Below are 13,924 nucleotides of genomic sequence, written 5' to 3'. Positions count from 1 at the left end.
TACTGATTACACTCAAGTCATACAATCATTCTCAATGTTGTTGTTTTTATTAGATGCCATCGAGTAGACTACAACTCCTAGTGACCCTACGAACAACAGAGAATTGGACCCAATTATTCATAGAAATAGAGGCAGGAGCACAGCGGGGGGTTGGGGTGCATGTCTGGCCATGTAGCTATTTGTTTGCTATAATGTTTGTTATTGATGGAGGCAGTTCACTTTAATGAAGCAGGTAGAAGTCAGACTCTGCAACCCGTATGTTGTGTCTGCTCCTTATACAGTATATATATTAGAATCAGCATTTTAGTACCTACAAAGAAACCAGAAGGAATTCTGATATGGATTATATGGAATTTATAGATCACTTTGTAGAATATTGTCATCTTAACCATATTGTTTTGATGTATGAACATCGATATCTTTCCATCTGTTGTTATTGTTGTTTGATGCCATTGAGTACGACTTATAGTAACCCTGTGAACAACAGATCTAAACCCTGTCCTACCCTATGCCATCTTCACAATTCCTGACACATTAGAGATTATGGCAGTTACTGTGTCAATCTACCTAGTGAAGGGTCTCTCTCCCCTTTGCCTACCATCTACCTTCCAGAGCACTGTGTCTCTCTCCAAGAAATAGTTCCTCTTAACAACACGCCTAAAGTATGTGAGGCGAAACGTCATCATCTTTGCCTCCAAAAGAGCATTCTGACTGCACTCTTTCCAAGACATGTTTGTTCTTTTGGCAGTCCATGGGCTGTTCAGCACTCTTCTCCAACACCACAGCTCAAAGGCATCATCAATTCTTTTGTCATCCTTATTTATTGTCAAGGTCTCATATGTATAGTAAGTGATTGGCAAGAACATGGCCTGTATCAGATGCACCTTAGTCTTCAAACTGACCTAATTACTCCTCAATAATTTAGGGAGGTTGCAAACTGCAGACTTTACCAAGTGCAGTGCATCTTCTGATTTCCTGACTGCTGGTACTAAGGGTATTAACTATAGATCCAAGTAAAATGAAGTTGTTGACAATTTCAATCTTTTTTCCATCCATCGTGATGTTATCTATTGGTTCAATGGTAAGAATTTTGTTTTCTTGACATTGAGATGTAATTCATATTGAAGGCTCTTTTCTTTGATCTTCTGCAACAAGTGTTTCAAGTCTTCCAGCAAGCAAGGTTGTGTCATCTGCATAACACAGATTCTTGATGAATCTCTGACCTTGATGACACATTCCTCTTCAGAGTTCAGCTTCTCAGAATAATTTGCTGAGCATGCAGATTGAATACAACCCTGACATATTCCCTTCTTAATATTAAACCATGCTCCCTTGTTCTTCATGTAGGTAGGTATAAGTGCTCTGGTAGTCCCATCCTTCTCAATGTTAGCCATAATTTGTTATGACCCATACAGTCAAATGCCTTTGTATAGTCAATAAAGCATTACTAGACATTCTTCTTGGATTCTTTATTTTTAGCCAGGATCCATCTGACATCAGCAATAATATACCTGGTGCCACGGCTTCGTCTAACTACTGCTTGAACTTCTGGCAATTCCCTATCTGTACTGTTCCAGCCATTTTTAAATTCTCTTCAGCAGCATTTTGCTTGCACATGATATTAATTCTATTGTTTGGTAGTTTGGACAGTCAGTTGGTTCTTGGGAATGGGAACAAATATGGCCCTCTTTTAATCCATTGGCCAAACAACTGTCCTCCAAATTTCCAGGCACTGACTGTTGAGCCCAGCCAAGACTGCATCTGTTTAATTGAAACAAGTCAAATAACGAAATGTGCAGAGAGCTAGAATTGGAGATTAAAAAGGAAAGAATTTGCTCTTCATTTCTCAAGCTGAACGAACTGGGAAAACAAATTTAAGCCTCAAGTCACAATATTGAAAGATGCTATAGGCAATATATTGAATGATACAGAAAGTATCAAAAGAAGTTGGAGAGAATACAGAGTCACTGTAACAGAAAGAAGAGACTGATATTGAAAAATTTCAGGAAGTACCATATGAGGAGCCAATGGTAATGAAAGAAGCTGAAATTGCCCTGAAGGCACCGGCAAAAAAGAAGGCCCCTGGAATCGATGGGCTATCAATTGACTTGTTTCCATTTATTTAGTTTTCTTTCATCAATATTCTATAGTTTTCCAAGTACATCTTTTGCACTTTTCCCATTACATTTATTCCCACCTATTTTGTCTTTTTGGTACTAAAAGAACTTAAAATTTTTGTTATTTTATTATGCTTTATATGCTATAGTCTCGCTTTACCTTTTGAGACTACATGTAGACTGCCTGATCTTACCCCATAGGCACTGATATTCTGGGTTTTTGGTTTTCTCTCTGCTCTTTTATTATTTTTATTTATCTTCACTGATACTTTCTTTTGCGTATCAAATCAAGTAAAGTCCATTCAACAAATTTATTTCAGCTATATATTTTTCCATTTTGGAATTTTCATTTGTTTGTAATAAATTTGTTTAAATTAAATCAACTCTTTGTCCCTTGATCTTTCCCACTTTCACTTTTTTCCACTTCCTTGGTATATCCTATGGTTTGATACTGTATTCTACAAATTGTGTGTTAAAATAACAGTGAAGAATACAGCATATTAATTTCCTAAAAAGTAGCTGCCCTTTTCCTCTAATTAAAGTGGTTAATAATTAAAATTTGTTGTAGTTAGGGCAGTCTCAGTTTCTTTAGATTTTTTTCCACATATCAGCCTACATCTCAAACTTTAAGAGATAATGACTTTTTGGTCTTGTTAGTATTTGAGCTGGGAAGAGATTGGTTGCACTTTCAAATACTTTTTGGTTCCCCTTGGAATTAAAATTCTGACAGGGTCACAGAATGCAATTACTCTAATGTGCTGGACTACACTATTTTCCTCTATCTCAGCAAAACTTGAGGGGAGGAGGCATGATTGAAGGCAGAATTGTTTAGCCAGGCAATTTTACTTTTGTTTGAGATTGTTTCAGATTCCAATCTGTCCTCCCACTTCATAGTGTCATCCTAGACTTGGCTGATTTCCTCTTATCCCTGCAGTGTCTCCCCATGTAGCAGGTCCATTCAGTCACACCAGAAGCAAGTAACTACAACTGGAAGCAGACCAGGATTCATTCATGAATCCTTTCTGGGATTTGGTTACTCAGGTGTCCTTGGATATACTGCTTTCTAGTAGTCCTCAAAGAAGTTATGGTTTGTTTTATATAGGGATGTTTTTGGTTATTTTGTATTTACTACAGTAGCAAGGATCTCCTAAGACCTATATTCTAGTCCTAAATCCAAGTCTAGATCAGGATTCAAATGCTGACTCTACTATAAACATTGGATTCCAAGTAAGTTACTTCCTTTTTCTTAAAGTAAAAAGGTAATTGACATACTTGCTATTTCTCTGGGCCTCTTTAATTCTAGATGTATGAAAACCCATCTCAAAATGGCTTATACAGTTAAGGAATATACTGCCACGTGAGTTTCAAAGTTTAGGGATATGGTTGGCTCACATAGAATTTGATACAGAAACTCCCAAGTTGCCAGAAGTGGTTTTCTACCTGTCTCAACTTGGCAGCTAGACTTGACCTGTTGTGGGTATTTTAAAGATTTTTCTTATTAGTTGCCCTTGAATCAATTTCAACTCATAGCATCCCTGCATGAACAGAGTACAAGTGCCCAAGGTTTTCTTGGCTATAATCTTGAAAGATTGTCATGTTTTTCTCCTGAAACCTGAGAGGGTTCAAAACTGCCAATCTTTCAGTTAGCAGCCAAGTACTTAATCACTGTGCCACCAGGGTATCTTTTCTTGTGGTAGTGAAAGGGCAGCTACTTACTTTAAGTCTTGGTTTAACATTCTGCTTTCCTCTCTACATGCCTCTCTGGTTTGAGTTTTCAAAAATATTTCTATGTACTAAGTGCCATAATGAATAAAAAAAAAAAAAACTCAGAGAAAGGTACATATGGAACACAGAACAGGGACATAGCACAAGATTTTGCTACAAAGATTCCAGCATGTTGCTTGCATGCCAATTCATTAGTAAGTATGGTTGAGAAAATGTTTCTTGGCTATGATTTTTGTCCTGTAACAAAACAAGTAAGCAGGACCCTGAGGAAGTGTCAAATTCCATTCTTCTGATTGAGACTAGACACAATATACTTTCTCTACAGAGATCCTTTGAAACATTTATGGTTCAAAATGTTGCCAGACATCTAACATTTCAAATATATTCTCAGTATTTATTAGTTTTGTAAGGTTCTTTTTTACATTTGGATTTTCAAAAACTTCCTTCAAACACTTAAAAGTATAATGTCCCATCAACAAATGGATAGAGCAGCTCTGGTATATTCAGACAATGGAATACTATGCTGCACTGAAAAATGAGGAATTCATGAAATAGTATACAAAATGGGCAACCCTGGAGGACATCACGCTGAGTGAAATCTAAGTCACAAAAGGACAAATAGTGTATAATGCCACTGTTATAAAACGGGACTGATATTGGGATTCAGAGGAAACTAAGAGGGGATAAATAATGTATACTGCACTGAAACAGATAAAGGAGAGAAATATTTAGGAGGAATATATGATTAGATATTATTGTCATGACAAGCGTTCAGAATGAAAGCTGCATAGTGGAATGGAATGAGGGGCGGGAGTGGGGTATTGCATAACAATGAAAGAATATTTTTTTACTTTTCAAAGAGAAAAGCGAACTAGAGAGGAAGGGTGGGCAGGGAGGAAAGTGTGCAACAATGAATGAATGAATGGAAATCCAAAGTCTGTAAACGTTCATGAAAATAAAAAAAAGTATTAATGTATAAATAAAGCAGACTAAAACAATTAGCTTCTTTTAAAATGGGACATTCCAATAGGTATTTTCTTGGCCTTAAAGTTAGACTTAACAGAATTTCTAAAAACACAATCATGTTCTCCACTGCTCCCTCCTTTCCAGTCCAAGCCTGTGCTTTATGGAAACCAGACAGGAAGCATCAAAGACTATGGCAACTTGTTTACTGAGGTAACATAGTTTAACTAAAAAAAAAAAAATTCAATCTCACTGTAGCAAAGTATGATAAAAAAAAAATACCTGAACAAATAGAACGGAGTAATAGATTTTTATTTTTGACACTTTCACCAAGTTTTCATTTAAGAATCTTTCCAGTAAAGATCTGCAGGTGCTCAGCTCAGGGCCGGGGCTCTCCCTTGCCCAAGTGGTGGGGTGGAGGTGTATACTTCCCTTCCTTTATCAGCTTGTCCCTCTGCTTCCGGATGTCAGCCATCCGTTTAATCTGTCAAAGGAGAAAATCATTTAAGCTTGTAAGAGATAAGTACCAGAAAGGGAGAGGAGGAAAACTGAACTGAATTTTTTGATTTTCTTTTTAAACCAGGAAAGGCTTTTCATTCTATAGCACCTTTCAGATGATGGCCACCTTTAGAGAATAATCTTCAAATCACTTTCCAAGCTTCAAACAAATAAATGATACTATATATATTCAGTATTTTCTTGAAAGTAACTAAAGTGTTCTGATTATGTACAGAAGTACAGGTATTTACATAGATAATAGCAAAAAACTTTGAATAAAAATCTTTAACAGGCATAGATGTACATATTAAATTTGTTTTAAAAAGTCAGGACCATTGCACCAACTGTATAATGCTGACTTCCATATGCAAAGGTTTCTATTTACTGTGTATAAATGAAGATGAAAGAAACGACATGAACTTTCTTTTTATCATACTGAAGTAAAGTCGTAATATTTATTCAGCCACTGGTCACTGCTGAGCCCTTGGGATCTGCCTATTCTCAGACAGGGCTTTGGTTTCTTCCCAACAAATCAAAACCATGCTGTTCAAACATTTGTGAAAGTCACCCTGGAGTCTATGAAAAAAATAGTTATCAGTCCTAATCACATTGGGGTAGCTCTGCTGGCAGAGGCTATAGGTAGCCGTGATTCTAATTTAAAGATGCCATCTCTCTGGTAGTCTGAATCCACCAGCCACTCTGTGGGAGAAAAATGGATAATTTATTCCCTTGTTATTTATTTATAGCTTCCAAAAACTCACTGAAGGGTCAGTAAAGAGTTGGTTCTGACTTGATGCCAATGAGATACCACATTATCCCTTTGTTCAAAATCCTATGACTTCTCACGTTACTGAAATAAAAAGCAAATCCTGGTGAGCTCTGGTGGCCTAGTGGCAGGAAACTGCACTGCAATCCCAGAGGTGCACGGTTCAAATCCACCAGATGCTCTGCTGAAGAAGGAGGAACAATAGCCTCCTGTACCAGTCAGATCTGATTTGACAGTACACACACACACACTCAATCAATCAATCAATAAATAAAGCAAGCAAGCAAGCAAGCAAGCAAATCCTTTTACTAGTCTGCAAGGCCTACTTCTCTGACTTTGCCTTCTAAAAATCTTTCCTCTAGTACTTTTTGCTTCAACTTAGGGACTTTTGTACTTGCCATTTCTTTTGCTTGGAACATTCTCACCTCATATTCATGGAAGAAACAGCTGTGGTGGTGCAGCACATTAAGCAGCTGCTTGCAAAATGGTTGATGGTTTGACCTCACCAGGTATTCAGCGGGAGAAAAGATAATGCAATCTACTTCTGTAAAGATTTATAGCCTTGGAAAGGCTAAGGAAAAATTCCACCTTGTCCCATAGGGTCACTATGAATTAGAACAGACTTGATGACACCAGGTGTCAGTTTGAGAGAGGTATTTATGAAGTGTCTCACTTTAACTTTCTGCTCAAATCTCTTCAGAGCCCTTCTCTGACCCCATTTAAAACAGTATCCAGTTAGTTCCCAATATCAGCACTTTCTATCCTCCTCCTGTTTATTTTCCCCACTGCACTTATGATCGTCTGACACACTATGTTTTACTCACTTGTCAATTTTCTGCTCAGTGTTCCCATCTCCCTTTAGAATAGAAGCTCTACAAGGGAGCTATTTGTTATTTTGCTTATAGCTGTTTCCAGTGTGTAAAAAAATTCTTGACATAATAGATTCTCCAAGAAATAATTTCTGAATGAGTAACTTTCACAAAGGCACAAATAGTGCATTCCGTTAAAATACCTGGTTATCTTTAAAGAATTATTCAGGCTCTTACTGCAAAATCCAAGTATCCTAAATATTGATGTATACTTAAGTATTTTAAAGACTGGACGCTTAACATTTCTTTATTAAAGGGCTTCTCAACAGAGCATCAGCCATGATTGAGCTATGACAACACTAGAAGTCAATCTTTTTCAAAACTAGCATTAAGAACCACAGAGTATTATGGATAAAAGCAAACGCTCTGCAGACACCTTGCCAGGTACAAATTTCAGTTCTACCACCTTTTAACTATTTCATCTTAGTCAATGTCCTTAATTTTTCTTTGCTGAGATTTTAACGAAGTGGGAAAATAATAGCAGCTCAGTTCATAGAACTGTAGTGAGAAATAAATGCATTATTATAAAGCATTTAGAACACTGCTTGATAGATACTAACTATGTATGCAGTTCAAATCCACCAGCTGCTCTGCAGGGAGTAAAATGAGCAGTTTCTATCTATTGTCTCTGAAAACCCGCTGTAGGGTCAGCTATGATCAGTTATGTCTCAATAGTACACAACTATCATGTATAGGGAGCTCTGGTGGCTTAACGGTAAGAAGTTGCACTGCCAACCCAAAAATGCCCAGTTTGAATCTACCAGCTTCTCCATGGCAGAATGATGGCCAATCTCATCCATGAGATTTACTGTCTCTGAAAATCTGTTGGAGGGTTAACTATGAGTCAGTTAAAAAACAAAACAAAACAAAAACCAAAAAACCAAACAAACAAACAAACAAAAGACAAAAAAAGGGGAGCTCTAGTGGCCTAGTGGCAAGGAACTGCAACTACAATCCCAGAGGTGCACGGCTTGAACCCACCAGATGCTCTGCTGGGGAAGGAGGGACAATCTACTCCTGTACCAGTCAGATCTGATTTGACGGTACACGCACACAAAAGAGTAAAAAAAAAAAAAAAAGAGTCAGTTCAGATTTGATGGCATAAAATAACAACAATAACATATATAACTTCTTGGTGCAACCACTGTAGAAGGCGCTGTGGTGCTTTCTCAAAAAGTTGCAAATAAAAATACCATTTGACCCAGAAATTCCACTACTGGGAATAGACCCCAAAGAGAGCATAACTGCCACCCAAGCAGATATATGCACACCCATGTTTATTACAGCTTTGTTCACAATAGCAAGGAGTTGGAAACAACCTAAGTGCCCATCAACAAACAAATGGATAGAGAAGCTGTGGTATATTCAAACAATGAAATACTACGCTGCATTGAAAAACAAGGAACTCATGCAATATTATTCAAAATGGATGACTCTGGAGGACATTATGCTGAGTGAAATATCTCAGTCACAAAAGGGCAAATACTGCATGTGCCACTGTTGTAAAACAGGACTGACATCAGGGTTGGGGGGAGATTGAGAAAGATGGGATAAGTAATGCATACTGCATTGAAACAGATGAGGGAGAAAACTGTTTAAAAGGGATATGTGATCAGGTATTATTATCATGACAGGAGTCCAGAATGAAGGCTGTAGTGAAGTGGACCTGGGGGGAGGGATTGTATAACAATGAAAGAATTTTTCATTACTTTTCAGAGAGGAGTGTACTGGGGAGGAGGGTGGGCAGGGAGAAAAGTGCAACAATGAATGAATGGAAATCCAAAGTCTCTGTAAATTTTCATTAAAATTAATAATAAATAACTTAAAAAAGAGTATCAAATAATCATAAAAAAAGACAGATAACAAAAATAATAGGAATAGAAAAAAACAGGAAGGAGCGAGCGATGAAGGGAAGGAAAAAGTAAAAGCCACTGAACCATTTTTAAAGTATGAAATCAGCAAATATTTTAAATACGTACACTTCCTAAACAACACTGATCTTATTTAAAAAAAATAAAAAACCACAAAAAAAAAACCAACAACCCAAAAAACAGGCTCAAAGAACTGCACATAAGAGTTCAAGCTATGGGAAAGCCTTAGGCAACACACTACATTCCCCAGAAATAATCAATGTGAACCTTTTAGGAAAATAAGTTAAATAAAACAAAGAATGATTTTCAAATTCCTGACTCACTAACTTCTGTCCTCTATGGGAAGGAAATCTAGTCATTTAAGGTGACCTTCTAAAAGGTAATCTGTTTAAACACAAATTTACTAGGTTAGGAGGTAATCTTAGAGCAACTCTTTAATTGTTCCAAATAAGGAAACCAAGACCAAGAGAAAGTGACTTACCCCAAATAAAAAAATTATGGTAGCAAAATGAGCATCAAGATCCAGTTCTCTTAACTCCCAACCTAATGTTCTTTCTACCTCATGAGACTGGTCTACTTGCAAAAAGGGTGAAGATCTGAGCAATAAATGACAGGGGTCTAAAAGATGGGATGCTATACTGTGAACTAAGGTGCTGGAAAGTGGTTAAATATGACCTATTTGTTCCTCGGTAACATGAAAATATTACTCACTTAATGATCAATATTTTCAGAAATAAATATAAAATTATTAGCCTACAGTCTCTCATTCTGTCCAAGTTTGGATTTACTTTACCTCAATGCCCTTAAACAGCAGATGCTGAGAAAAGGAATTTGCATCTTTTGTTCCGGATAACTGTTATAAATGTAACTGAAAATCTAAATTGTCTTCCAAACTCCAAAGAGTAATAAAAACATTTCTATGTTATATTTGAAGCATAGAAAAAGGCATGACAGCCACACTCATCCAGTATTTTTTCTCTAAGGAACAAGAGGACCCTGTATGTTGGGTCCTCACTCAATTATAGTAAAGGTGGACATCATGTCATTAATAACCATTATCTTTCTTCATTTTTAACAGACTCACAAGGCAATCAATCAACCAATCATCCTTACAGTACCTCCATCTCCCCACAACAGAAAGTGTTCTAAGACTGTTCTAGAAATTCTATGTAGTAACTCTCATCAAGATGGGAGAAACCACCTTCCAGAATCAAACCACTTTGATTCTCCTCACATAACACAATTACAGGGTAAAAACCCAGGGGGGCAGTTTTTATTATTTGACAACTATGAATAAAAACTGACAACAGTAAAAAAAAAAATTCTATGTAGTAGATTTGTACAATTTTAACCACTTCCCTAACATTGGGATCAAGCAATTGAAAAAACTGTCACCTAAAGATCCCAAAGACAAATATCTACAACTAATTAACGTTCCTTGTTCTATAACTTATTGAAAAATGGAAATAAACACGTGCAATTCCTAACTTGATAGCTCCAACAAGATAAAACATTAAGAAAAAATGGGGGTTGAAAAACCAATGTATATGAACTTTATATATAAACTAGTATTAAAATGACATTAAAAAGAAAAATATGAGGAGAATGAGGAAAAAAATGATGGCCTTCCTCCAATCTGAAGGCACTGAACTTCTCTGTCATGGTAACCAAATAACTCAAATGCAAAACTCATTGTCACTGGGCTGACTCCAGTAGGTTTTCAGAGTCTGTAAATCTTACAAGGGGAGACTGCCCATCTTTCACCTTTGGATTTGCTGGTGGATTCCAAATGCCAAAGCACAACTAAGGACACCCCTGGAGCTTGCATGGTACCTAAACAGAGATGGTATTTCAGCACAAAAGTTTTGCCCGTTCACACTGGGCAAGATATTGCCTAACAAACCATTAAAAACACTTAAGAGTGCCCCCTCCCCCCAAAAAGAAGCAATTCAGCTCCCACTCTCATCACTTTCTCACCGTTTTCTGATGAAGCAAACATTCTCTGAAATCATCATACTCAATCTTGCATTCTTTTTCTGCCCGGGTACCACCAATCCCATGGGCACATTCTATCCACTCTTTTTCAAAAGCATGGCATCGGGCTGAAAGCCTATAAGGCTGCTCTGCACTTTGGATTGTCAACCATCGGTCTATGTTAATGTTCAGCCTTTTCTGCACATCAAGGAAAGGCATGGCTGAAATGGAAAATAAAAGAAAAACAGTGCCACAACAATATGATCAGATGAGAATTTTTTTAATGCAACATATTTTTTTAAGCATACTGTTCCCATTTTCCCCCCCCCATTCATTGTTGCACATTTTCCTCCCTGCCCAATCCTTCTCCCTTGTTCGCTTTTCTCTTTGAAAAGAAATCTTTCATTGTTATACAATTCCCACCCCCCAAATTGACAATCCACTTTACAATGCATTTATTTTTCTGGAATTTTGTCATGATAATAATACCTAATCATATATTCCTTTTAAACACTTCTCTCTTTTATCTGTTTCAATGCCATATACATTATTTATCCCCTCTTTTCTTAGGTTCCTCCCAATCCAGTCAGTCCCATTTTACGGGACAGTATTTGTCTTTTTGTGACTGAGATATTTCACTCAAGATAATGTTCTCTAGGGTCATCCATTTTGTCTAATAGTTCATGAGTTCCTTGTTTTTCATTGCAGGATAGTATTCCATTGTGTGAATATACCACAGCTTCTCTATCCATTCGTTTGTTGATGGGCACTTCGGTTGTTTCCAACTCCTTGCTATTGCGAACAAAGCTGCAATAAACATGGGTGTGCATATATCTGCCTGGGTGGCAGTTATGGTCTCTTTAGGGTATATTCCCAGTAGTGGAATTGCTGGGTCAAATGGTATTTCTATTTGCAACTTTTTAGGAAAGTGCCATACTGACTTCCGCAGTTCTTGCACCATTTTATACTCTCACCAACAGTGAATAAGGGTTCAAGTTTCCCCACAACCTCACTAGCATTTGTTGTTTGCTGCTCTGTTGAATTTTGCTGTCTTTACTGGAGTGAGATGATCATCTCTTAGTTGTTTTGCAGATGAGAATTTTTTAAGAAAAATAAACTGTTAATAAAAAACTAAATAGCCTGTGAAAAGTTGTTTGATACTATTTTCCCAATTTCACTAAACATTTTCATTAAGCAAGCTGTTCAAATCTATGGCAGATGACCAAGTTCTGCGTTTTAAAAAAAAACAACCAAAAACTTAAGGAAAAGAGAAAGAACAATGCAAAAACATAACATCACCACCAAAAAATCCTATCTATGCCAACATTAAAGAGTCCTGGCATCATAGGTAGGTTAAATGTTGGACTGCTAATCAAAAAGCTGTTAGCTGGAACTCATTGCTCAGGACGCAGATAAGGCAGTCTACTTCCACTAACATCAAGTGGAAATCCGATGAAGGATTCCTTGGTTTATGTCGTTGTGTGTTGTGGAACTGATTCACAGTAACCCCTTGTGACAGAGTAGAACTGCTCCAAAGGGTTTTCAAGACTATAATCTTCCAGAAGGGACTTCACAGGCCTACTATACATCACACTGTAATGAACTATTTTGTTTCCACTGTGGAAATGCTTTCAACTGAAATATTAGTGGTTCAAATCCACCAATTACTCTGAGAAAGATGGGCAAAGATCCTCCTATAAATATATTCAGCTTCAGAAACCTGATTGACTCCCAAGGCAGTGGGTATACAACAGCAAGTGCACTGAATGGAGGCAATGTAGGGGCTCACTTTTCAGACTGCTAGAAAAAAAAATGTAATTTAAAAAAACTTAAATGTGCAACAGTAGAGAAACAGGTAATTAAATTATTGTATCTTTTAATAGGATGAAATACATTTGCCCCATTGAGGGGGAAAATCTATAATATTTATTGTTGTTATGTGCCATTGAGTCCCTTGTGACTTATAGCAACCCTATATACAACAGCCCTGAAACCTGCTCTATCCTCTGCCAACCTTACTGTCTCTGACACACTTACCCTCATTACCCCAATGAATCAATTCATCACATCACAAATAACCACTTCTCTCAATTTTCTCTGCAAACCCCCTAACCTATTAGTTTCCTATGTCTGTATGTAAGAAAACAAAAATCATCAAAACTGGACCAATATGCAATATCCTGATAGATGGTGAAAAGATAGAAATTATCAACAGTTTTACCTTATTTGTATCCATAATCAACACCATTGGTACCAGCAGTTAAGAAATCAAAAGGCACCACAACAAGATAAAGGTAAACAATCCAAATGAAAAATAGGCACAGGTTATGAACAGACACTTCACTAAAGAAGTCATTGAGATGGCAAACACACACAAGAAGGAATGTTCAAAATCCCTAGTTCTAAGAGAGATGCAAATCAAAATAACTATGAGATATCATCTCACCCCAGTCAGAACAGCAAAATTTAACAGAACGGCAAGTACCAAATGCTGGCGAGGCTGACCCAGCAATTCCACTACTGGGAATAGACCCCAAAGAAACCATAACTGCCACTCAAGCAGATATATGTACACCCATGTTTATTGCGGCTTTGTTCACAATAGCAAAGAGTTGGAAACAACCCAAGTGCCCATCAACAAACAAATGGATAGAGAAGCTGTGGTATATCCACACAATGGAATATTATGCTGCATTGAAAAACAAGGAACTCATGAAATATTATTCAAAATGAGTGACCCTGGAGGACATTATACTGAGTGAAATATCTCAGTCACAAAAGGACAAATTCTGCATAGTGCCACTGTTAAAATGGGACTGACATCGGAGTTGGGGGGAGACTGAGAAAGATGGGATAAATAATGTATACTGCATTGAAACAGATGAGGGAGAGAATTGTTTAAAAGGGCTATGTGATTAGGTATTATTGTCATGACAGAAGTCCAAAACAAAGGCTGCATAGTGGAGTGGACCTGGCAGGGAGGGATTGTATAATAATGAAAGAATTTTTCTTTTACTTTTCAAAGAGAAGAGTGAACTGCAGGGAGAAAAACGCAACAATGAATGAATGGAAATCCAAAGTCTCTGTAAATTTTCTTTAAAATTAATAATAATAAAAAAAGAAATCAAAAGACAGGCTGCA

At 37.1% G+C, this 13,924-nt stretch overlaps 1 protein-coding gene across 1 annotated transcript; it reads right to left on the bottom strand.

Moving 5' to 3' along the window:
- Positions 1-5,184: 5,184 nt before the first annotated feature.
- NDUFS5 (NADH dehydrogenase (ubiquinone) Fe-S protein 5, 15kDa (NADH-coenzyme Q reductase)) lies at positions 5,185-11,002 on the bottom strand. Its single transcript, XM_006886485.1, has 2 exons — positions 10,787-11,002; positions 5,185-5,289 (listed from the first exon to the last, which is right to left on the bottom strand). Exons 1-2 carry the CDS (start codon positions 11,000-11,002, stop codon positions 5,185-5,187), a joined length of 321 nt encoding a protein of 106 aa, XP_006886547.1.
- Positions 11,003-13,924: the final 2,922 nt, after the last annotated feature.

Source organism: Elephantulus edwardii, unplaced genomic scaffold (genome assembly GCF_000299155.1).
Source record: "Elephantulus edwardii isolate Elephantulus edwardi_28Jun2011 unplaced genomic scaffold, EleEdw1.0 scaffold00049, whole genome shotgun sequence".
NCBI classification, from domain to species: domain Eukaryota; kingdom Metazoa; phylum Chordata; class Mammalia; order Macroscelidea; family Macroscelididae; genus Elephantulus; species Elephantulus edwardii.
The sequence above is the reverse complement of the archived record's forward strand: the minus strand, read 5'-3'. Positions and strand labels throughout refer to the sequence as shown.

What these genes read in the sequence shown, in the direction of transcription:
- NDUFS5 (XM_006886485.1), bottom strand. Translation starts at nt 11,002, where the DNA reads ATGCCTTTCCTTGATGTGCAGAAAAGGCTGAACATTAACATAGACCGA. An exon ending in GTTTGCTTCATCAGAAAACG is followed by an intron (nt 5,290 to 10,786) that starts GTGAGAAAGTGA and finishes CTCCTTTGACAG; the next exon opens with ATTAAACGGATGGCTGACAT.